The sequence below is a fragment of the Limanda limanda genome, chromosome 20, assembly GCF_963576545.1.
Source record: "Limanda limanda chromosome 20, fLimLim1.1, whole genome shotgun sequence".
In the NCBI taxonomy this organism is placed as follows: Eukaryota; Metazoa; Chordata; class Actinopteri; order Pleuronectiformes; family Pleuronectidae; genus Limanda; species Limanda limanda.
Genome location: NC_083655.1, coordinates 7,120,694 through 7,144,387, shown reverse-complemented (window position 1 = coordinate 7,144,387; position 23,694 = coordinate 7,120,694). Strand labels below are relative to the sequence as shown.

Genomic DNA, 23,694 nt, shown 5'->3' with positions numbered 1-23,694 from the left:
ATGAGTTTAGAACAAGTGACAGTAGCATGCACTCTCGCGTGGCTGAAAGTGACAAGAAGTGAAACGGTTCGTGAAAGAGGAAGTTCACTGGAAAGTCAGTAAGACACAAAAAAGTCACGGCACGAGGGATGGATTGTAGAAACGGGAAGATTCACTTGTTATTGACTTGTGACCATGTGAATCATAAAGATGGATTGAAGGAGGGAGGAATGGGAGGAATGGGAGAATCAAGATTGGTTTGTACTTTTTTCACAACTTGCATATTGTTGGTTTAAATAATTGTGACTAAGACATGTGATCAATACAATTAGAGAGTAAACTTTTCACCCAAACGGCTAAACAAACATGTGATGCACGTAATTACCCACAATCCATAGCATCTCTGTGCTGCAATTTCCTCTTTTTTTTGGCAATGATTCCTAAGATGTCATTATTAAACCCTTACGAGTCTTGATATTTTACGGTTTAATCATAAACTTTATGATAAATAACTATAAATACAGAATTTAACGTAATATGTACAACTTGAAAGTAAAGTATAAACATAAATGCACATCTTTTCTGCATCATTTATTCTGTTAAATAGGTTTTCATAATTGCAAAGACACTATCAACCAACCACTATATTGATCAGGCACTCGTTCGGTACAGTAGTTCACTTGAAGAGGTGAATTCTTAAGAAAAGATGAGTGCAGCAAACACGAGCATATTCGCCACAAAGTACCTCATATTACCACAACAGGAAGTCCTCCAACTGCACACACACACACACACATGCACGTCCCGCACAAACACACAAGGCTTCAGTCAGCAGCAGAGATGTGCTGAGGCTGGACAAATACAGGACAGAGATAAGCATCTGACGCAAAGGGACACAAAGTGATGAAGACACGATGAAAGGACGCATGAGGACGCTAAACGTGAAGCTTGAGGTGGAGACGAGGTAAAAATAAATCAGAGCTAAAAAGGGCAATTAATCATGGAGGGGAAAGATGGAGGATTGAAGAGATGAAGGACGGAGGTGAGGGAGAAGACGTGTGAAACAAGAGGACGTGTTTTACGGATCTGGTTTTGAGAGAAGAAGAAAAAAGAGACAGATCCTTTAGCTTCACTTCTCTTCATTCGGCCTCGGCCCGGGGAAGCTGCTACGGGGAAATAACGAGCTTCGATCTTTACGGCTCTCCTCGATGACGGTAATCCGAATTAACAGTCCGGCTCCTCAGCTGGAAATAGCAATGACTTGAGGCTAATCGTAATATATCACAGAAGAAACGGCTGCAGATGATTGTTGACAGCCCGGCCGATGGAAAACAGAGAGTTCTGTCCAATTTCACCGGGAGGACGAGTGTGTTCTGATGGCTCAACATCTGGCAGTTATCTTCTCAATGTCCAATCCAGGTAGAGTTTCTGTAAGTGTCATTTGAGAGGGAAATGTTTGGAGACTGCTGACTAGGGTTGCAAAGGGCCGGAAAGTTTCCGGTAAATTTCCGCAAACTTTCCGGAAACTTTCCATGAGAAGTTTAGCTCGGGAATTTGAGGAATTTTGAAAAAAAAAAAAAAAAATAGGCAAATTAAGCGCTGAGCAATAAAAACATCATTCAAAACTCTATTTTAAAGATGGATGGAATGCAGCACACACTGCACGTTGAGTTTCAACCCTCCACTGTGCATTCTTCCATCAGATGCACAGATAACTCCCAGCATCCTTCACACTACAGCAGGGCTGATTGAGGCCTGCTGTAGTGTGCAGGACTAGTCAGGTAAGTTTCGATGATATTACTGGGGAAAATATATTAGCATGCTGATTGAGGATTGTTCATCTGTTCATCTAGCCTATTTCCATTCATTTATCCATCAATTGTAAAATATGTTTACAGACGATTCCAATAATTTGGCTAACTATTTATATCTCTGGCATTGCGTTAGTGTTTTTTTACAAACTTTTTTCTCATCTTATTCTACAGAACAATGCCACGTGCACTATCTCATGTGTGGAGACATTTCACCCCATCCAATGTAGAAGGAAAGGCTGTGTACATTTGCAAATACTGTGCAAAGACCTATGTTAAGAATGACACAACGATGCAGAAGCATATAGTCAAGTGCCCAAAGTTTCCTCAGGGCTCAAATCAGCCTATGACAAAACAACATGTTTATATTTATGTCTGTATATGACAAGGTAAATACAGTTAGTATAAATTATCCACAAAATTTTCAGTTAATTCCCGTTAATTCCCGTATATTCCTGTTAATTCTCGTTAATTCCCGTTTATTCCCATGGAAAGTTTCCAACTTTGAATATTCCCGGAATTTTGCAACCCTAGTTCTGATGCCTCAACATCTGGCAGTTATCTTCTCCATCTCCAATCCAGGTAGAGTTTCTGTAAGTGTCATTTGAGAAGTAAATGTTTGGAGACTCTGCTGACATGAGCTGTTTTGAGACATGACCTCCGGGAGAAAGTCCACAGTGACAGTCTCACTCGGACGTTTGCGTTCGCACGTCCACGTCCTCCGGAGAAAATACGGAGGATCTGCAGAGTTTCAGCTCACGTCTGAAAGCAGCTGTGGAGCCACTACAGTGGGTCTTTGTTTCCATGAGTTTAATTCCTCAAATGGAAACAAAGGAAGCCGAACTGGAGCACTGGCACACACATGTTTTCGATCGGCCTTCAGTTTCAGACCTTGGGGGTCAGGGGTCAGTCGGGGCCACCCCCCTGTCTGACATCTGCCCTGAACCCTTCGCCTCCACGCAGGTTTGTGTACACACATGTTTCAGTGTTAGTGTCCAGTTCAGACTGAGCCCGACCCCCCCCCCCGGCCCCCCCCCTGTCTTGAGTGTGCTTCCTGTGCTGTGTCGGGCTATCGGCCCTCCCTTAACCCGCACCTCCATCCTCCCCAAGGTGCCGATGAAAAGACTTCAGAGGCCCCGACTCATCTGGGCCGAGGCCTCCTTAACGAACTGATGAACTCACCCGGGGACGCAGACATGCTCTGGGTGCCGGAGAGGCTGATTAAAGAAAGAGTGGGAGGAAGAGGGGAAAGAAATGAATAGTAGGGAGGAGAAGAGGAGGAGGGAGGGGGGAGGATATCCACCTCTCTGGAGGTAGAGCTGGTCCTTCAATCTCTGCTGCTCCGTGTGGAGGAGGGAGGAGGGGAGGGAGGAGGCCGAGAAGCCCGGAGTCTGATCCTCATTAAGAGGCAACAAAGAACATCAAAGTCCAAGGACCGAGCCTCTATCAGTCAGGAGCAGCCGCAATCCCCATGATATTAAAACTCTCCCAGGCGCCTTTCAGTGTCAAGTTCTGAGGCGGGGGGGGAATCAGGAGTGGAGGGACTTTGAGGTCCAGTGGGTCAATGGGAAAGTTGAGCTTACTTCTCCACAACTCTGTGATTGGCCGATGCTGAATAAGCTCAAAAAACGGAGGTGCTCTGGTGCTGAGGAGGGGAGGAGAGGAGAAGACGATGAAACTAGCAGCTTGGAGTGCACTGTTAACTATTCACACTTATAAACACACATCTGTACTCCTGACTATTGTGTTGGTAAGTTCAGAGTCTAGTCATCAGTCCAACGTGGACATGTTTTCAGATGGCGTGTGAGAAACTCGGACCCTGCACACTAGGGATGGGGAAAAAAATCGATTCAGTTACAAATCGCGATTCTTGTGAATGACGATTTTAAATCGCCATGCTGCCTCCCAAATCGATGTTTTTAAATCAATTTAAAAACAAATATAAACAAATATTTATTGGTTTATACGAGGGGGGATATATTGGGGGAGCAACATCACCCCAGAGCATGTTGACCAGCTCTTGTTTTTGCACAAGAATCTAAACATACCCAGGCACTAGCTTTGCATCGCCTACATGCAAATAACAATGAAGCATAGCCTACTTTTTGTTACTTTCAAAGTTTATATTTCAAGTAAAATTTAATTCATTCTATTTAATTTGCCTTTTATTTATTGTTTAAAAGAAGCCTAAGTGGCATACATTTCTTAATCTGTCAGTTTGTGTGCAGTTGACAGGGGCTATACAATAATAGGGCACATTTTTATTTATTTTCTCTATTGGCTGCCCGGCAGTCATTAAGTTAATGTTAATATTTGAATAAAACTTGTAAAGCTCTAAGTTAATTTGACTGTGTTGTATTTAAAGGTATGATTCAACTTTTTTGCATTTTTTTTTTAAATAAACAAAAGAAATCCCAGGAAATCGTAATATCGAATCTGCAATACTTACAGAATCGCAATACCCACAAAAATCACAATACATATCGTATCCCCACCTAAGTATCGTGATAGTATCGTATCGGGAGGTCCCTGCCATTTCCCGTCCCTACTGCACACCGCTGGGTTCAACGTTTACAGCGATGATAAATGATGAGTGTGCATTCCACCCCCGGTGGTCCCGACTGTTCAGCTGAGCAGACTCAGGTCCCAACAACACAGGATGACTGGGGGGGGGGGCTTTTTCTATCACAGACACAGCAGGCATTCACTGCACACTGGGAAACGAAGCCAGAGAGAAAGTGAGAAGCACCCGAGGCCAGTGAGAGTCGCCCGGTGCAAAAACACACAACATAAAGCAGCTCTTCATGCACACAAATGCCCGGATGAATCCTCAAAACACACGTGTATCTGTGCGTCAGTGTCACATACGTCTTAATAAAAACAATTTCCGGCTGATTTGTGAAAAACTACAGAAGGTGACAGTTCAAACCAGAAAAAATCCACTCAATTCATCCTACTTACACAAAAGTATCATCAAGCTGTTGTGTCAAATCAAAGGGATTAAGAATGATCACACTAAGAATCAACGCAGATCAATAAAGTTATTTTGGACAGCCACAATCCTGAAGCATCCGAAGTGAGAGAGAGTTTTTCTTTTTGGGATTAAACGAGAGAAGCTGCGAGCGGAGGACCGTGCTGACCTCGGCAAAAGGTCTGATGGCTGCCCCCCCCCTTCTCTCTCTTAAATCTCTTACACAACTGCCGGCCTTTGCAGCGGCTCCTGACAACCGTGGCGTTTAGCATCGCGAGCACATCGTCCTGTTTGATTGTTAAATATCACTGAGTGACTTCCTGCGACTGCAGCAGCTGCTCGAGCTCTGATATTCCACAGTGACAGGAAAGTGGAGATGGGGAGTTAGACATGAGATGAAATAGTCATAGTAATCAACACTAAGTGGACTGCACATTCAGAGACACTGGTAGGGTTACAAAATTCCGGGAATATTCAAAGTTGGAAACTTTCCATGGGAATTAACGGGAATTAACGGGAATATACAGGAATAAACGGGAATATACGGGAATTAACGGGAATAAACTGGAAATGTTGTGGGTAATTTATACTAACTGTATTTACCTTGTCATATACAGATATAAATATAAACATTTTGTTGTGTCATAGGCTGATTTGAGCCTTGAGGAAACTTTGGGCACTTGACTATATGCTTCTGCATCGTTGTGTCATTGTTAACATAGGTCTTTGCACAGTGTTTGCAAATGTACACAGCCTTTCCTTCTACATTGGATGGGGTGAAATGTCTCCACACATGAGATAGTGCACGTGGCATTGTTCTGTAGAATAAGATGAGAAAAAAGTTTGTAAAAAAACACTAATGCAATGCCAGAGATATAAATAGTTAGCCAAACAATTGGAACCGTCTGTACTCATATTTTACAATTGATGGATAAATGAATGGAAATAGGCTAGATGAACAGATGAACAATCCTCAATCAGCATGGTAATATATTTTCACATTCAGAGACACCGGTCCCCTAAAGGTGCCTGATGTTTTTCATCAAGATCCGTTAATATTTCCCTGGGAAATCAGGGGAAATTCCCTAATTTTTGATACAGAAACGAGAAACGAGAAAGAAATGATTTCTACGAGCTAAAAAAATCTAGAAATTAGGACATAAAGCATTAAGTACTCAAAAGGCACTTCTGGCAAGAATGAGTGTTATAATATGGGAAATATATTTAAGTGTGTATTTACAGACGTCAGTATTTATGATTGAAAATCGACAATTACTATATATTATATCACCTCAATATTAACAGCTATGTACCACTTCAGATTGTCCAAAACATTTCCTTGTTCTTTCATTCTCATATTCATACAGACGACATTGGTCTTCAAATATATAACAGGCCATCTACATTTAATTGTAAAATACAATATTATAAAGTTAGAGGGGAAAGCGGCATTGAAGTCAGCAAGCGTTCTTTTTTATTCCCTGCTCATTCTTATAAATATAAGCTGTTTTCAGAACATTCATGAATTCTGAAAAAAATGTGGGTTCAGACCTTCTCTATGGACTTTGTCTTTCACAGATAAAGAACAACAGAAGGAGATTGTCCAGGGTCAGAATGACGTCTGAATTCAGCTGCTGAAATCACATGTTTTTGTTTACAGCACACTGACACCGGCTTCTGCCCTAATCGTCTATTCTTATTTCCTCATTCTGACGTAAGGAATGTTGCGGATACTTTTTTTTTATCTCAAGTTCGCTGATCACTCATTTGACTTTTTTATTTGGGACGGATTAATTCAGCTGAAGGTGTTTTTCATCAGCTCTGGGGGGGAAAGGCTGAAAGAAAGAAAGTGCTGTGAGGTCATAAGTGAACTTCTCAGCACTTTCTGGATGAACGCTCTCCTCCCACTGGCCCTCGCCGGGACCGCACCCAACCAGTGGCGTCCCATCCACTTATAATCACCCGGCGCTGAACCTCCCATCTATCACACTGACAGGAGTGGCTTGTGGTTATTGACCGGCAGTGGATTCTTTTCCCATCCACAGGCTCAGTTATCAAATTAGATACTCCAGCTAAATGTTCGGCATGTTAAACGAGTGGTGTCAGACGCCGGGTTTAAGCTAAGTGAGCATAACTTACTTGTAATCAGGAGGAGCTTATCGAATACACAACGTTGCTGTGAAAATGTGTTCAGACATGTGTGTGTTTGTTCTGAGTTTCTCTACATAAGCTACCTCTATCAGTTATGTTGAAATATCAGCCTGAGGCGTCTTAGTTTGTACAGATCAACTATCAAACAACAAATTCTTCCCATGGAATATTACTGGAATGTAAAACAACATATGGACAAGCACACACACACACACACACAGACAGGCATCTGTTGCAGTAATACACATAATGCAAACATAAAGGATTAGTTCAAATCTTATATCCTCATTTGCTTCATTGTGGCACTGATGTTACTAAGCAACCAGCAGAGACAGGAAGTGTCTTTTCCCTGCCGAGACACACTTCTGAGCAAAACCACAAATTATTGTTTTCCACAAGGAGTGTAGATAAAGATGAACGACATGACAGCTCCCCAAAAAAGTGAAGCCAAAATATCTAGATCGCCCTCTGGTGGCTGGGCTGCATTACTGCTCATAAACCCTCAATGTTACAGGACGGGACGTGGACCAAACTCAAAGGTCAAAGTACTTGTCAAATACATTTTCCTCAAAGATGTTCTCATTCCTTTTATGCTCTGCCTTCAAGAATATAAACAATGCCGACTGCAAACACAAGAGTTATTGTGTGGATGTGTGTCTCTGTGTGTGTGTGTGTGTGTGTGTGTGTGTGTGTGTGTGTGTGTGTGTGTGTGTGTGTGTGTGTGTGTGTGTGTGTGTGTGTGTGTGTGTGTGTGTGTGTGTGTGTGTGTGTGTGTGTGTGTGTGTGTGTGTGTGTGTGTGTGTCTGTGTCTAGGCCGACCTCTGCGGCAGTGACCGGGTTCTTTTGATTGATTTGTAAAGTCATTAGAATCACAGTAGGTCAATAAAAGACTTGATATGTCAGCATGGAGTTGGAAGATAAACCTAATTATTATGTACCCACACACACACACACACACACACACACACAAACACACACACACATACACACAAAATTAAGCATCAGGCGCACAACCTCCCTCACGTTTTCTCCCCACCTTCCTGTTTGATATTTCTCTTTGAACATGACCTTGTTGGAACATCAAAGGAGAGGCTATTTGACTTTTCACTCGTCCGGGACCAAATCATAATTTTTCTGCCTTCTCCTCGTTACTCATTTTACAAAACCCGTGTCGCTGCGGCTGCATCATGCATCATTAGCGCGTGGGGGGGGGGGACGCATGCAGAGAATGTTTATTACACCCCACGTCCCAACAGCACACACACATACAGCCAGATTGTCTCTAATCACCAATAAAGAGGCAGAGAAATTTCCCAGAGTTGCTGCTCAGGGCAGAAGAAGGAGAGCTGTGCCCCCCCCCCCCCTCTGAGAGTCATCATTTTAACAGTGCACGCTCCCATCTGTGTGTTATCGGGCGTTAGAGCTTCTTCCCAGACTTGAGATGACAATAAACAAGACAGAAGTGTCTGTTTGCTCCTCAGTGGATTCCTCGGGGGACAGAGAAACCAGGCGGCGGCGGGAATGGCGGCGCTGTTGTGTCTACGCCATGTGAGAGAGAGACTCCAGCTCGAGAAGCAGCTGGAAGCGCCTGGTGCTGACGGAGAGGTGCACGTGTGATTTGTTGCAGCCGAACAGGTGAACGCTATCATCTCCCCAGATTTCGCATTTTGACTCCAGCTCCACTCAGCGCTCTTTTTTTAACCCTAAGTTTTTATTAGGGCTGGGCAACGATTAAAAGTTTTAATCGTGATTAATTGCATGATTTCCCTGATTAATCACGATTAATCGCATCAATCATCCAATAATGAATTAAAAAGTAGTGTATAGCGCAATTTTATTTTCAATGTTCTGCCATATGAATGAAAGTGCCATAACATTTGTTGTGCAGTTCTGCCATATGAATGAAAGTGCCATAACATTTGTTGTGCAAACACTTTTAACATCAGCATTTAATACAGTAGCAGTTAAATAAAATATTCAGTGTAAATATTAACAATGTTATCAAAGCAAATACAAAATTAAAGCTCAATGCCACTGCCAGGGCATTAATGTTATCCTCTTCGTTATGAAAAACGTACACTCCTCCCTGCGTCTAACGTAGTCTGCCGAAGCCTCGCTCCGCTCGCTGTTTCGTTGAGTGATTTGCTGATATCAACTGTGTGTTTTGCATTCAGGTGATATTTTAGACTGGAAGTACTCCGGTGATAAGAAAATTCACCTTGGCAGTGGCTAGAAATTATTTTGGTTCTGTCGACTCCGCCGTCTGGAAGAACTTTAAAATGAAAATGGCCATGTAAAAGCTCCGTACCCTTATCCATGGTTGTTTATCCGCCAATTATTTTCTTTTTTCCTGTTCTGCAGCAGTCAGCAACAGACTTTCACAAAATAAAAGCCTGACTTTCACAATAAAACAATAAATAATCAAACCTGAGTTAATGCGAGATAAAATAATTAATCGAGTTAACTCATCACTTGAGTTAACTCGATTAAAACGAGTTAACTTGCCCAGCCCTAGTTTTTATTAAACTTTTCTTAGGCATGGTACATGGCAAATTAAACATGTTTCTTTATACAGGAACAAGTAGTATATGGTTGAGAATTGACTCTAATAACAGACTTCGCACATATTTGTCTCAAAAATAGGCAGCTATTACAAAACCAAGTGAGTACATAATGATATCCACTCATACCTTCATTGCATACCTGCACACACCACCATACATGATATAGCATACATCATATAGACATGTTGCTGGGGTATACAGTATTACAGGATCCCACTTGGGAGAAACACGGCAAAACAATAAAACCAGAGTCCTAGTGGGGATCATTATTTACCTTTATGTAATTCCAAAAACTGTCCCAAGGGGTCACCCCCTCCTCCCTGACATCACTCAATCTACTAAGCATACATTCGTAGGATGCAGTTCCAGTCATTGCACATACCCCTTCTTTCACCTGTGGAATTTCTGGCGCCTTCCAATGTCATAAGATAACTCGGCAAGCGAAATTACAGAAAAATTACATTTGGTTATATTGGGTAATTGAGACTTGTCCCCCAGTAAACAGAGCTCTGGACTTAGGGGAATCTCTGCTCCAAGCCAGTTACTTAAAATATTTAGAATCTGAGTCCAGAAAGGTCTAATCAAGACCCATTCCCACATACAGTGGAGGAAAGTACCAGTTTCCTCCTTGCATTTCCAGCACAGATCATCACCCAATAGTTTCATCCTATACAGTCTGGATGGTGTGAAATAGTATTTATGCAAATCATTATATTATGTAAGTTTTCCCCTTGCCTCTCTCACATATTTACCACAATCAGCCACAATTACTGCCCATCTATCACTATTACTCTCTCCACCAAGGTCCCTCTGCCAAATCATCTTTCCACTCAGCGTTCTTGAGGAAAAGCGTGAATGCTTCATCATTCCCTCTTTGGGAAGGAAAGTAGCGGTGGGGTATCAATGAGAGGGGGAAAAAAAAGTAAACATCTGGTTCACCGGCATCCCGCTGCTGGAGAGACGGGGAAGTCAGGGGGGGGGGGGGGGGTTGGATAATTCATTAGCCATGCAAAGTCTTGTGATGCAAAGCCATCCAGTGAGTCAGAGGCGACGACTCAACCCGGTGTAAATCTAAGCACAAGATACATTCTACTACAGTAATACTCATGTTGTAGATCCATGTGCTGTTTCATCTTCTCAAACTACAGTCTCCCTGGTTCTCATGAGTGTGTTGATTCTACTTTCCCAATAACGCTTGATGACGGAACAAAAAGTCAGACGTTATGAAATAGTACGTACGGTTTTTCCCAGACTCGGCCAAAGAGAAGCAAAGTGCTTTCAGTTTCTTCAGTTTGTAACACGAGAGCCGGATGTACTCGACCGGGAGGATTTGAATGAGTCAGCAGAAAACGGGTGAAATGTGAGATTGTTGAGGATTAAACAGCATCACAGGATGGTCCCACAGTATATCAGCCTCCTTTGGAACCACTGCAAGTGTTTGGATTTCTTATTCCACCGTCCATAAATCACCTTTGCAGCACAATGAACCCTGTCAGAGAAAAGTCTGGACAACAATGAATCAACACTGGCTTCAATAAACACGTCTAAAAGCCTAAAGACGTATTGATAATACATTTCACTGAACCTCATTCACAAACGCTGATTCGAAAGTATGTTATGTATTTGAGAAACAAAAAGGAAAAAGTATCGACTCAAGGCTGCTGTTCTATCAGAGAGCACAGCCCCCCTGTTAAAGCTACAGCCCTCATAATGTTTCACACTCTTGAGGGAAACTTACGAGCCCTCAGGGAGAAAGGCTTTTAATCCGCTGTGGAAACAGCTGTTAAGCATCTCAGGGGGCTGCCTATTTCCAGAAGGATCATCTCAAGTGCCTTTCCAATGTGATCAGCATCTTCAGCCGGGACACAGAGCGCACCAGACGTGGCATTTGACACCGTCCTCTGAGAGCAGTGAGTGAACTATGTATAGAAATACGTCTCAGGAAATTAAGGCCACGCTTTATCTTGACCTTCACATCATTTTGATTTGCGTTCTCTGAGCATCACAAGCCGAGAGGACGTCAGACCGGTGCAGACGCCATCTGCATTCCTGAGCTGGTGCACATTGTGTGATTATCAGAGTTTGATATCCATGTTTAACTGTTGGTCCTGGACAGTTTGACGGAGAAACACTGATAAGTGATGAAAACAAGAGCAAAGTGGAAACTCATCCAAAGTGAGTGTTGACAGGCCGATGGAGTCCACAGCACGACAGGAACTCCTGTTGTTTGTTGGCAAGATACAAATAATTTCTCCATAATTCTATAATTTCTCATTGAAGTAAGTTCAAGCAAGCTTTTCAGTCAAATATGCAATTATCTTTAATTTTCCACCACGCTTCGGTTAAGGTGACTCACAATACAGCGAAGTGTTACCAAAAACAAGCTGGTTGCTCTGGTTGTTGATGTCGTGCAGCACAGTGAACCGGTTGTTATCGTCAGTCACATGCACGCAAATATCTCATTTACCGCGGTGATGAGGTAAGGCAGCGAGAAAATTGGTTAGTGGACAGGTGTGACGCGACACACCCGATCAACAGCAGCTCTCAGTACCACACAGTGTGTTTAGGAGTCTGGTGCATACCACAGTAATGTGTGGGATTAAGTGTTTAGACCTAACAAATAGAAACATCCAATCACTGCAGATTAGTGGGTAGATTCTGAAGTGATGCTCTCTCTGCCTGAAAGTCGCACTTCTCTTTTTTTTTTTTAACATTTCAAATCAAAATCTGTTCATTGAAGGATTTTCAATATATATAAGTGCAATGCTGAATGGACATTACAGAGACAGGAGGTAAACATGAGTACAACAATCAACACCAATGTTTCCAGACAGACATGTATTGGGGAATATAACTTCAGAAAAAAACAACAGAAAAAGAAAAAAAACAAATGCAACGTTATACAGGAAAGAAAGAAAATATATCAAATAAAATCTTCAAAAGTCGCACTTCTAAATTGCTTTACAGATTTTTTCCTCTGCTCACTTCTCTGACCTTTTCTGTTGCGACTACCAATTATTTCAATAATGGGTCAAAACACAAGCAGCACAATAACTGCAAATTGAGGAAACTGTTGCTGCAGGTTACAACCTCTTTCACTCCACAACTGATGAAACAACACACATTCTTTGATGACCAATTCATCAATAAATTCATAGATTCATAAGTATAATCCTGTTCACAAAGGGCAAAGTGACGTTTCCTCCCACAGTGACGTGACGGACAAGAAGCAAATGCCTGTTGAGAGAAAGACTGAAGGCGTGCCGCGGAACGACGAGAAAATCTGGACTCACAACAACACAACTATTTAATTAACTCGGCCTGGTAGACAAAGAGACACGACAGCATAAGCTTTATGGAGACGGAGCCGCGGCGTAAGCTCCGCTAACGACGCCACTTAACAAGAGTCTCTTGGCAGAAAGCAAAGCTGCTCCTCGTGAAGATCCAGATAGTGATTGAGTTGGATGTGAAAGTGCTCCACCCTCTCCTCGTGGGAGCTGTTACAGGCCCGATGGGAACGGAGAAGACACTATCTTCATTCAGATCCAATCAAGACCAAGGATACTCCTCCAGACGCTGTTGACATATAATCTGCAAATACTTGAAACTTGAGATGGTGAACGTGGAGCAGCTGCCCAGGGTGTAAAGCATCTCACTGAAAGACAAACAACTGTTTTACTCATTGAATATGCAGCTCTCAGATGAAGCATAACTTAAAAGTAATTACAGCTCTTTATTGGAATGGCACTCAGAGTGGATACCTCCACCCAGGCCCAACGCCTCGTTCTGAAACCACGTTTGAATCTGCTGGATTCAGATTTTTATTTTGATCTGCATCAAAATGCAAACATTCGAAGATATTGGTCCCCTAAATATGTCATTATTTGAAGATGAAGATGTCAAAAAATGCCCTCTCAACCTTGCAATGCTAAAGAAATCCACCCCAAAAGTAATTTGTTCTACTGTGGCCCCATGACCCATCTTTCCACCAGGTTTTGTGTCACAAACACAGACACACAATAACCAAGCCAAAAAAAGGACAGGGTGAAAACATAACACTGGATTATATATCACACACTGTTTTCAAGGGTCAAATGGAAAACAGGAACATATTAGAAAACAAGGAAGAACGTCTTTCTTCATAAAATCCAGATATCAGTCAAACTGCTCAGATGAAACTGACCTGGCACATACAGCACAGTTTGATTTTGATACAACAGAAATAATCTTGTTAACAACTTGACCCAGTCATCCACATCCACACTAAAGCAGATGAACCCGGAAACCTCTTTTTATCTCGTGACCTTCAATCTGCACTAATCTTTTTTTTCTCACTGCTGAAAACTGACATTTTCCGAGGGCGACCTCAGGAGGTTTGGCTTTTCAAAGGTTCTCACACAGACAGGTTAGTGTTTCCACTTCCTAACTAATAAGCTAGTGTGTTAAAACACAAGTACTGTTATTAACACATTTTCTCTGTGCGTCTACACAAAGAGGGGAAAGGTCAGGTAGTAATCTGTCATGTCATTCTCGTCCTTTTGCAGCTATGTAAACGGCACAAAAGAAGACTCGTTAGACACATAACCTGTTCTTGACGAAACTTTGTATTTGCATAACATGAGGAAACGTTTTCCAGCCCCCTGGCAAAACGTCTCAGGAATAAAAAGAGCCGTCACACACGTAGAAGACACCGACAAAGAGATTCAAAAGTTTTTGGCCTACGCAGATGTCGATTAAGCTGTAAATAAAAACTTCTATTCCCGCGTCCTGCCTCCTGGATACCAGGCGCCATCTCTAATCTGAATGTTCTGGACATGTTCCTGTTGTTGTGAACACGTCTGACCCTGACATACTCCAGGTGCTTTCTGAGTGAAAAGCAAACTCCTGGACCCAATAATACAGAAATCTTACAGAAAGCCGCTTCCGTTAAATGAAAGATAAACTGAAAGATGCTGAGCTTTTCTGCTGCTATCTGGTTATTTATATTCCACCACATTTAATATGAGGAGTAAATCTTCCCCGGGAGGCGGAGGCCAGGACAATAAGTCCGGCACAGCAGAGCTTTGAAGTGGGTTCTGAGGACGTGTGAGCGGGTGGATTGCATGTGTGTGCGATCACAGAGGTGGAGAGAGAGAGAGAGAGAGAGGAGACTGAAACTTGACCCCACTGACACTCGCCTCTGGACAACAGCAGAAAACGGATGGGCTGACTCAGAATGTGTGCTTTGCTGCTGAAGCTGCTGAAGCTGCCGTTCTTCCCTGCCACACACCCCGACCCTGTGCACGACCCGAGCTTTTCACCGGCACACGGCATCAGCACTTCTCAAACCTGCCGATCACACGCGTGTTACATGTGATCTCACCTCGCGCCCCGGCAGCCCTCTGCGGAGGTGGAGACAAACACGCATTCACACGAAAAGCAGCCTAGATGCACCCGGGCTTTGCAGCAAACGGGCAATTTTGCATCCTTGCTCTCGTGTTCCCGTCACTCAACCCCTGTCACCATGGCGATGAGCTCAGCATCCTCCGTGTCTCCTGCTGTATAGTGCACCCACTGCAGCATCGCACCTCGCACGCAATCACAATCACATCCTTAAACGATCCACTTCAGCACATAAAAGCACAAAAGCCCCCGGATGCGTTGCTCCCATTTAGCAGCCATTAGCGCGTCCCGCACTTAGAGACGGTGGGAGGCGGCGGGAAGACGACATCTCAAGGTGAGCGTCACCTTAACTAAGGCAGAGAGCGTGAGGAGAGAGCGTTGCACTCACTGAAGAGACCCCGAGGAAGAGGGCACGTAAAAGGCCACCTGCCACTTCAGGTAAGAGCGGAGAGGTGAGGAGGGAGGGAGGTCGTGGCTCTGAGTGGACCGGGGGGGTTAAAGGTCAGCACCGCCTCCAGGAGCCAGGGGAGGATGAGGAGCATCTCAGGAGATCCTCCGAGTGAGTGTCCAGCTGAGGGCCTCCAGGCCTTCACCAGCCAGGCCCCTAGTTAAAAGTCAGGAGAAGGTCTGAAGGAACCGATGTGTGAACGCAGGAGGAGAACAACCACGAGTGAGTGGGCGTGTCGATGAGGTTTCTAACATGCGACAGGAGCAAAAATCAATGTGCAAAAACACGTGACCTCCACCGAGGAATTCACACGCTGCTGCTCCAGCCAGAACCTGAACCTGAATCTCCTGCAGTGTTGTTGATGAGTGAAAGGTAAACTTCGCAGAAAAAGTCCCGACCCGATTCTACAGACGTCAGGTCATGGGATCATGTCTGAAAACGGCTCTATGGTATTTAAAGATTAGACCTGAGCAATAAAACAATATAAAGAATCATCACAATATATATTTATCGATAGACATATTGCTAATTGTGCAGTGAGAAGATATAACACATCATTCATTTAGTAAAAATATTTAGCTTTTTATCAAGTGTTTGAGCAAAAACCTTTGTTAAAACGTGAAAATAAATAATAATGGGACATTTTTCGTGATATTTATCGTTATCGGCTGATCCAAAACTATCGTCCGGCCCCAATACCAACACACATGTTGTGTGAGTGTCTGAAACAAGTATCACAAGTTCTCAAACAGACAAACCAACAGAAACACAGTGAAGACTCTCTTTAAGGCTAAATGACTTTGGCGTGTAGAGAAGTGTCATCATGTATTTTAAGGGGTTGAGGTGCTGAACTGTTTCCCATCACTGCAGACAAATGGTTGCAGGAAGCTACAAGAAGCACCAGACAGAAAAGCTACATTATCCAGAGATTCTGAGGAGAAAGTAACTCTTTTGCTTCCTGTTGTAGATCTACTCTGATCACTAGGGATGTTCTTCACCACAAGACTAAACCTGAACTGAGCCTTTCTCTAATCTAACTTTAAACCTGAAGGTCAGCAGAGAAGCAGCAGCAGCAGGGTTTCTCTTACTGTGAGATCCGGGACTTCCTCTGCGGTCACTCGGAGGAAGATCTGCGAACTGCACCCGGTGTCCCGACATGTCCGGGGAACACGGCTCGGGTCACGGCTCCAGGAGGCTTCTCTTCTCCGGGGGCCGGTCCCAGGGGATCCGGGGTAACTTCCCGAGGAGCCTCTCACCGGGGGGTGGAGGTATCCGCCTCACCTCGCCTCGCTGCCGGCCACGCTGCTCTGCTCACACCGGCGAGGAGCCTCCGTCACCACCGGCCCCTGTGAGGTGTTGACAGCCGGGAGAGAGTGTGTGTGAGCCGGGTCTGACACTGCGGTACCTGCCCCCTCCCTCCCCGGCGCTGTTCCACCAGAGAGGAGCAGGGGGAGGCTCTCTCCCTCCCTCCCCCATCACTCCTCCATCACCCCCCCCCCCCCACACACACACACACACACGTTACAAGAAAACTACAAACTTTACTTCTCCCTAACCACATGACCGCAGAGTGACGTCACCTCTGTAGAGATTTAATAACTAATAAAGTTTATTTAAAAAGAGATAAATCATAACTTTAATCACGTTCTTTTTTTTTTCAAAAAGAGAAATTGATTATAACTTTAATGAAGTTTATTTAAAAAGAGGTTAATCATTACTGTAATGAGGTTAATTAAAAAAAAGAAAAGTGTGATAAAGTGTATTTAAAAATAGATTATTCATAACTGTAAAAAAACTGTAATGAGATGAAGAATCACTGCAGTAAAGTTTATTGTTTTGACAAGAAATAAATAATCATTGTGATCAGATATATATTTTAATATATAACTGTAATAAAGTTTATTTGAAAACTTGTTGAGATTCTTTGCACAGTGTCCCGCTTGCAGATCCATTATTTAATATAACACCTACTCAACACCAGGGAACTTATAAGTCTAATTTAAAAAAAATCTTTTTTATGAAATTTAAATTACAATTTCCCAGCATCCAATTACAATCGAATCTGGAACATCTCATATTATAACTTTAGAGGTCTGAGCTCTGTGCAGCTCATTTATTTCTGTGGGTTCAATAATAAACCGAGGTTGAATCAGATTGGAGAAAGAAAAAATAGTAAATATAAAGTTCTCTTATGATACAGTAACGTTGCTCAAGAGTATATGGGGGGCTACAACGCCACCTAATGGAAGAGCAGTGCAATGTTTTCATATTGAATCCAAGCGAGTGTAGAAGGAGGAGGAGGAGGAGGAGGAGGAGGAGGAGGAGGAGGAGGGGCACAAATATGTCAATAAAATACAGTTCACACAGTTTGATACACAGATAGTAGACTGTGCTCTTTACACCACAATGTTTTATAATTTTTCTATTTAGCACTTACCCATACATATCTATGTAACTAGCATATGTAAATATCCCTTAAAATACAATTCTTAAATATATATTTTTCTCAAAGATTCAAAAATCTGGTGGAACAAATTAAGTGAAATGACAAATAAAGAACAAAACTGTAATTATACAACAACAAGAGGTGAAACTGTACACATATAGTCCGTCTATATGAGTAATCAGTGACATATTTAAAATCCTCATGGAGGCCTGAGCACACGCTCTTATTGCTAATATGTCTTTTAATATCTATCTTCACTGTTTAGAGGGGTTATTCCATTATTTATGTATTCTTTGTATATAAATTGGTTTGGTTTGATTGATTCCACTTGTTTTGATGCTGTTTGAAATGTGTGAAGCACTTTGCAGCTTTGTTTTGAAAAGTGCTTTACAAATTAAAGTACTACTAAAGTAACTCCTGGTGAAACCGTCTCTCATTAATTTGATAAAAGACAGAAACCAGTGGTGTTGCACATGGACCCTCTTTCCTTAATCCTGGGTTACACCAGTCAGGATACTATTGTGGATGCCAACGCTGCCAGACTGTATAATATCATCACATGTGCAGCAAGGAAGAATATTTTTTTGTCTTGGATAAGCGACAAACCCCCCACTAAATCGAACTGGCACAAGATAATTATGGAATGTTTTCCCCTTGAGTACCTGACCTGTCTGCTTCACTCTTCAGAGGGACAGTTTATGAACATTTGGACTCCATATCTTCACTTTTCCAGCTCTACAGTGGCTTCAGTGCTCTCGAATGTTGTCCTTGGCTGTCCTTAGGCTCTTTATCTTTATTGTGTTGTCATTGCACTGATTGGCAGAATGTGAGTTGTAAGTATGTATAGACTGTCTAGACCAATGTTGTACTGAGTGTTGTTTTATTGTTGTTATGTCAATAATAAAAAGCTCAATAAACATATTTGTAAAAAAAGACAGAAACCAAAACAGAATGAATGTGTTAACTACAGGGACTTTTCTACTGAGACACAGGACAGGTCCTTTCTAATCTCCTCGTCCTCCTGGACCTCAGTCACTGAATTCAACGAGCTGTGCAGTGAGATCTGAAGGGAAGCTGCAGGCTCCAGGGTCACTGCATCCAACAGACTCCATCACTTTTCCCTTTGTGACAGCAGGAGGAGCAGAGTGGAGGAGGACGAGTGCCCCACACATGACCTCATCTCTGCTTTGATCTAACTTAATAGACGGATTCCATTTTGGCTACGCACGACCCAACCCGGGATAACAGCTGATGTTGTCATGGTGACGACATCTGGGAATGTAGGGGAAGCAAATGAAAACAATGCAAGTGCAGTTTTCTTCCAAACTTTATTTTGAAAATGTTTTGTCAGATGTCTTTTAAGAAGTGTAACCATAGAAAAAAACAGACCCCTTGAAAAAAGTGAAACTCTCCGAACTAGCCTGACAGGACTTTTGTGCAAAAGAGAGCAGCTGAGAATGCAAAACGAGTGTCTCGGTACTTGTAAGGTTTTGGCGATGGCATCACAAGCAAAGGCAAGATAGAAAAATAACTGTTCTATAAATATAAATACTATAGACTCCCCAGCACAAGTGCAGAAACAGTATTAACTCATGTTAGCATGATCCACACCATCAAGGACAAGCTCGCACACTTTCAAAACACAACTTCATCAACGAATCACAACTTCCACTAATCTCTCAGCGTTGGCATTGACAGAATCCAGAGTATGTGCACTGCACTTCCTTTTCTCTCACAATATAAATCGTATAAAAGTCATTTTAAGTGTATGTAAAACTAGGCAGGATCAAAGTTACTGCAGGTTTCTTTCACGCAACCCCATTTTGCTCAATGTACATTTTGGATAAGGAGGCTGCCATGGACTTTGCCAGTTCCTCGTCTCTCTTCCTCTGCATCTGAGAGCGCCTGCACCAGTCCTCGTACTCCGGGTTGGACACACGTCTGTCCAGGAGGACGTCGTAGTGACCGTTGCTGAGCCAACTCAGCCAGAAGGCCGCTTTGGACGTGTCCTCCTCACCGAGGTAGTGCACCATGGTGGAGACGGTGGGGCTCTCCAGGCTCCCCCCTGTTGTCAGGTGGACGCTGACGTTCAGCATCTGGCTCATGGCGAGCAGCTCGGGGTAGCCGGCCCAGGCGCCGTCCTGTGCTGCGTTGATGAGGAACTCGCCCACGTCGCCTTCGATGATGGGGTTGAACTCGTCCAGGTGGTCGGCGATGTGGTGCACCGTCTGCTCCCTGAGCTCCTTGTGTCTCGTCTGGTCCCCGTACGTGGCCTTGCACACGGCTCTGTACAGACAGTTGCCATCTGGAATGATCTGGTACCTGTATTTGTTCCTCTCCTGGAGGTACTTGTTCTGCCTCTCCACCTCAGCCATGTACCGGGTCACCTTGTCGTTGACCTCCCCTCCTTCTTGGCCTCTCGGTGGAGTAGACTCCTGCAGGACGCTGAGCTCGAAGGCCCGTCTGTCCTCTGACCCCGGGCCTGCTTTGCCAACGCTCACATCATGGAGGTCTTCCTCTCCTCGGTCTCCAGGCTGAGCTGCTGTGGATGTTCCTGGCTCTGCTTCCTGTGGGGAGGCCCACCCGTTGGTTCTGGTGGGACCATCAGCCACAGAAACCACACCGTCCTCACTGGGACACTGCTCCATTCTGGCTCCACAGGTGCTGCTGCTGGAGAACATGCCAGGGAACATCCCCTCTGTGTCGTTTCTCAGCTGATCCATCAAGTCCACCATCACATCGCTGTCCCTGCAGAGGATGCTGGCCCCCCGCTGGGAGCTGGGGGGCTTGCTCTTGTTCTCCCGGGTCACATGGACGGGCACAGACCTCTCCGAGCCGTCGGGTCTGCGGATCAGGATCTCGGCGGTGGACGTGAAGTAGATCGGCCTCATGGAGGACGCCTGGAAGCAGGAGTAGGCGGGCATGTTTGCGGAAGGAGCTCTTCCTCTCTCTGGATCCCTGCTGGCCGCTGAAGGCTCGTCGGGCTCGGGGGCTGCTGCCGGGGTCTCGGTGTCCTTCGCTCCGGTCAAAGTTATGGTGAGTTTGCGAGAGGACCTCGGGTAGTGTGTCAGCGCACTGTTGTACAGCTGCATCTTCACCGACGCCTTTATACCGAGATGACAACAAGGGCTAAAAATACGCGGCGTGTCATCAACAACAGCAGAGTTGTATGGAAGGTTTCCATGCTCCTGGTTCCTGTCAGAGGACACTTCGGGCTCCTCGCGTCACCCGGAGTCCGGGTCCTCCCTAAATTTAGACCTTCAGGACTGAAACAGGAGCTGCTGTGTGTGTTTTCACTGTCAAGTCACACAACAGGACACACACACACTGCTTCTGTTCAAAGGCTTTCACAATAAAACGGGTTAAAGGTCCAGTGTGGAAGACTCAGGTGAAAGGGATCAAATGGCAGAAATTGACAATAAAATAATCCTAGAGATGTTTTCACTACAGATTCTTGTTGTTGTTCTTTACCTTTTAGAATGAGCATATTTTTATTTACATCTCAAGATTCAAGATTCAAGATTTTTATTGTCAAATGAACAGAGATAACATGAAGTAGTCACTGTCAATGAAATGCTTGGGTCACACACTCTCTTTGGGCAATGCTCAGTAATTTCAACCCAAAAAAATAAAATAAAAATAGAAATAGTATAAAATAGAATAAAAAAGAATAAAATAGAATAACAATGAAATAGAATATCAAAAATTTAAAATAGAAAATAAAATATATACATCTAAATATTTATCTTTACAGATATTGTCAATTATGTTTGTTTACAGTGGCCAAGACTGGGAAAACTAAACAACTTTTTTTGTTGTTGAGTTTTGATGGCAAGTGAAGGATGCCACAGGTTCTCCTTCGTGTTTGGAAGGGGAGGGGCCGAGGTGAGGGGTGTTCAGCCCACTGAACCCTTAAGTAATATAAATAATACACTTTTTTTTATACAGCACTATTCAAAACAAAGTTCTTTACAAAGTCAAAACAATATCAAATATGACAGGACACAGGCAATTAGTACAGTAAGTAATATAAGATCAAAAACAAACAAGACCCAAAAAACTTAGTTATGGTTTAGAGTCAAATGAAACAGAAAGGACATTTTAGAATATAGGACAAGATGGTGAATGTCATAACTTCCGTTGTGCACATTGTCTGTACACAGTCAATTCTGACAGGATGACACAGAATCTGCTTCTGTTGAAAGGCTTTCAAAATAAAATATTTTCTTGAAGTTTATTAAAAAATACAAATGTACCCCAGTGGTGGGTTTGAATATGTGAATTATGGAAAAATTGTCAACCCATAATTTTTTTGATACAGAAGCAGTTGTTTTGTGGCCCAGCTCATCATGTAATGTATATGTATTATTCAGATTTAGGGTCCAGATTAAATAAAAATGAATAAAATACATACCATACAAAAAGTAAATACATTTCTAAATATGTATTTATTATATTTTTATATTATATTCATACATTTCAGTTATTATTTAGAATTAGGTGAAATAAATAATAATTACCATCATTATGACAGATAACACACAGCCTGGAGACTGGAACTGGCTGATATTGACTTGATGGTAACACCAGGCTGTGGCTGCGGCTGCTGAGATGCCTGAATTACTCACGTCTCTATTTTTAAATCATTGTCTGACGGTTTCAACTTGTCCGGTGTGAAAAGGTCAAACTGCTTCTGTTTTCACCATGACTCAAAATAGACTTTACATCTGCGGCTATATATAAAGTTATGATGAGAAATGATACACGGATGCGACATGAAAACCTACTGACAGGTGAAGTGAAACACATTGATCCTGTTGTTACTGCGATGTCCTCTGCTGGGAAACCTCGGGCCCAGTCATTTACCTCGAGGTTGCTCTCACACCTACTCTAACATTGCTGAACCAGCGATCACGCCGACCTCAGTGAGCATCTGTGGGAGGTTTCACATTCGTAGAGGCCTCACCACGAAGCCCTCTGGGCCCAAATGATCTGTTGCCACAGGAAACCACAGAAAACCCCCCATCAGGCAGGTGGTTTCAATGTTGTGGCTGACCCGGTGTAAAGTTTAGAGCTTCTGTGGTTGGTGGCCTATTTGAATTTCTACTGACTTTGTCACTTGCCTATACTGAAATATAACAACATGAGGCCTTTTGGTGACGTTTGTAAATAGTAATCCTTTAAGATTTTATCATGTGTCTTAAGAACATGTTGAAAATCCCTTGTATTGAAGGTCCCCTCAACAAGCTGGATGTTAAGTCGCCAACTGTTGGTTGTTATCAGGGATCATCAACAGATATTTGCTCAATATTTGCCTGTTTTATCACAAGACAAGCTGATCAAACCTGGTTGTTACAAATGGATGAGAAATTAAAGCGTTATTTGTCAAATGTTTAGTTAACACAAGGTCAACGGTACAATGAAAAGTGATGGACAGGTCAGCTCAGCTATGAGAGAAATGTCATAACAAATTATTAAATACAGCTCAATATAAAATGAAGGTTATAGCTGTATATAAAGCTAAGCCCATTTCAGAATTAAATATTATAAGGAACTATTTCTCTTGAGAAAAGCCCTAACTAAATTGGCCTTCTACAGATTAAACCGGCAATATCGCGTGTGGCCACTAGAGGGGACGCAACTACCACACTGTTTGGTTTATTTAAACTGCAGTACCACATGTGCACACCCGGAGGCGACATTTACCTTCAGGCAAAAGAGAAACAAACGCTTGCCGGGAACAAATGCATTCAAAAAAAAGAAAAGAAAAACGTTGCTCCAGCAGCTGTCGCAGGGTTGCGCTCAGAATACAAATGAAGGCATTGATCGCTTCCTTCACCGAGCTGTTGTCTTCACAAACCTGGACTGGTGCACTAACCTCCAGCTGAGCTCCACACCTCCACAGGGGGCATAGTGTAATTCGCACTATTTGTGATAGATTA

At 43.2% G+C, this 23,694-nt stretch overlaps 2 protein-coding genes across 2 annotated transcripts in view; both read right to left on the bottom strand.

Moving 5' to 3' along the window:
- The window catches only part of si:ch211-285f17.1 (sickle tail protein homolog), a 123,602-nt gene extending 107,151 nt beyond the window's left edge, over positions 1 to 16,451 (bottom strand). The window contains exon 1 of the mRNA XM_061093629.1: positions 16,395 to 16,451. The gene's annotated coding sequence lies outside the window, so the exon portion shown is untranslated. The remainder of the gene's footprint in view (positions 1 to 16,394) is intronic.
- A 2,653-nt stretch (positions 16,452 to 19,104) lies between these two features.
- On the bottom strand, positions 19,105 to 21,017 carry LOC133027071 (OTU domain-containing protein 1). The gene has a single exon (XM_061094079.1). The coding sequence runs from the start codon at positions 20,842 to 20,844 to the stop codon at positions 19,561 to 19,563; it is 1,284 nt and encodes a 427-aa protein (XP_060950062.1). The 5' UTR covers positions 20,845 to 21,017; the 3' UTR covers positions 19,105 to 19,560.
- Between the last annotated feature and the right edge of the window lie 2,677 nt (positions 21,018 to 23,694).

Excerpts from the sequence above, each read along its gene's own strand:
- LOC133027071 (XM_061094079.1), bottom strand. The coding sequence starts at position 20,844 with ATGCAGCTGTACAACAGTGCGCTGACACACTACCCGAGGTCCTCTCGC.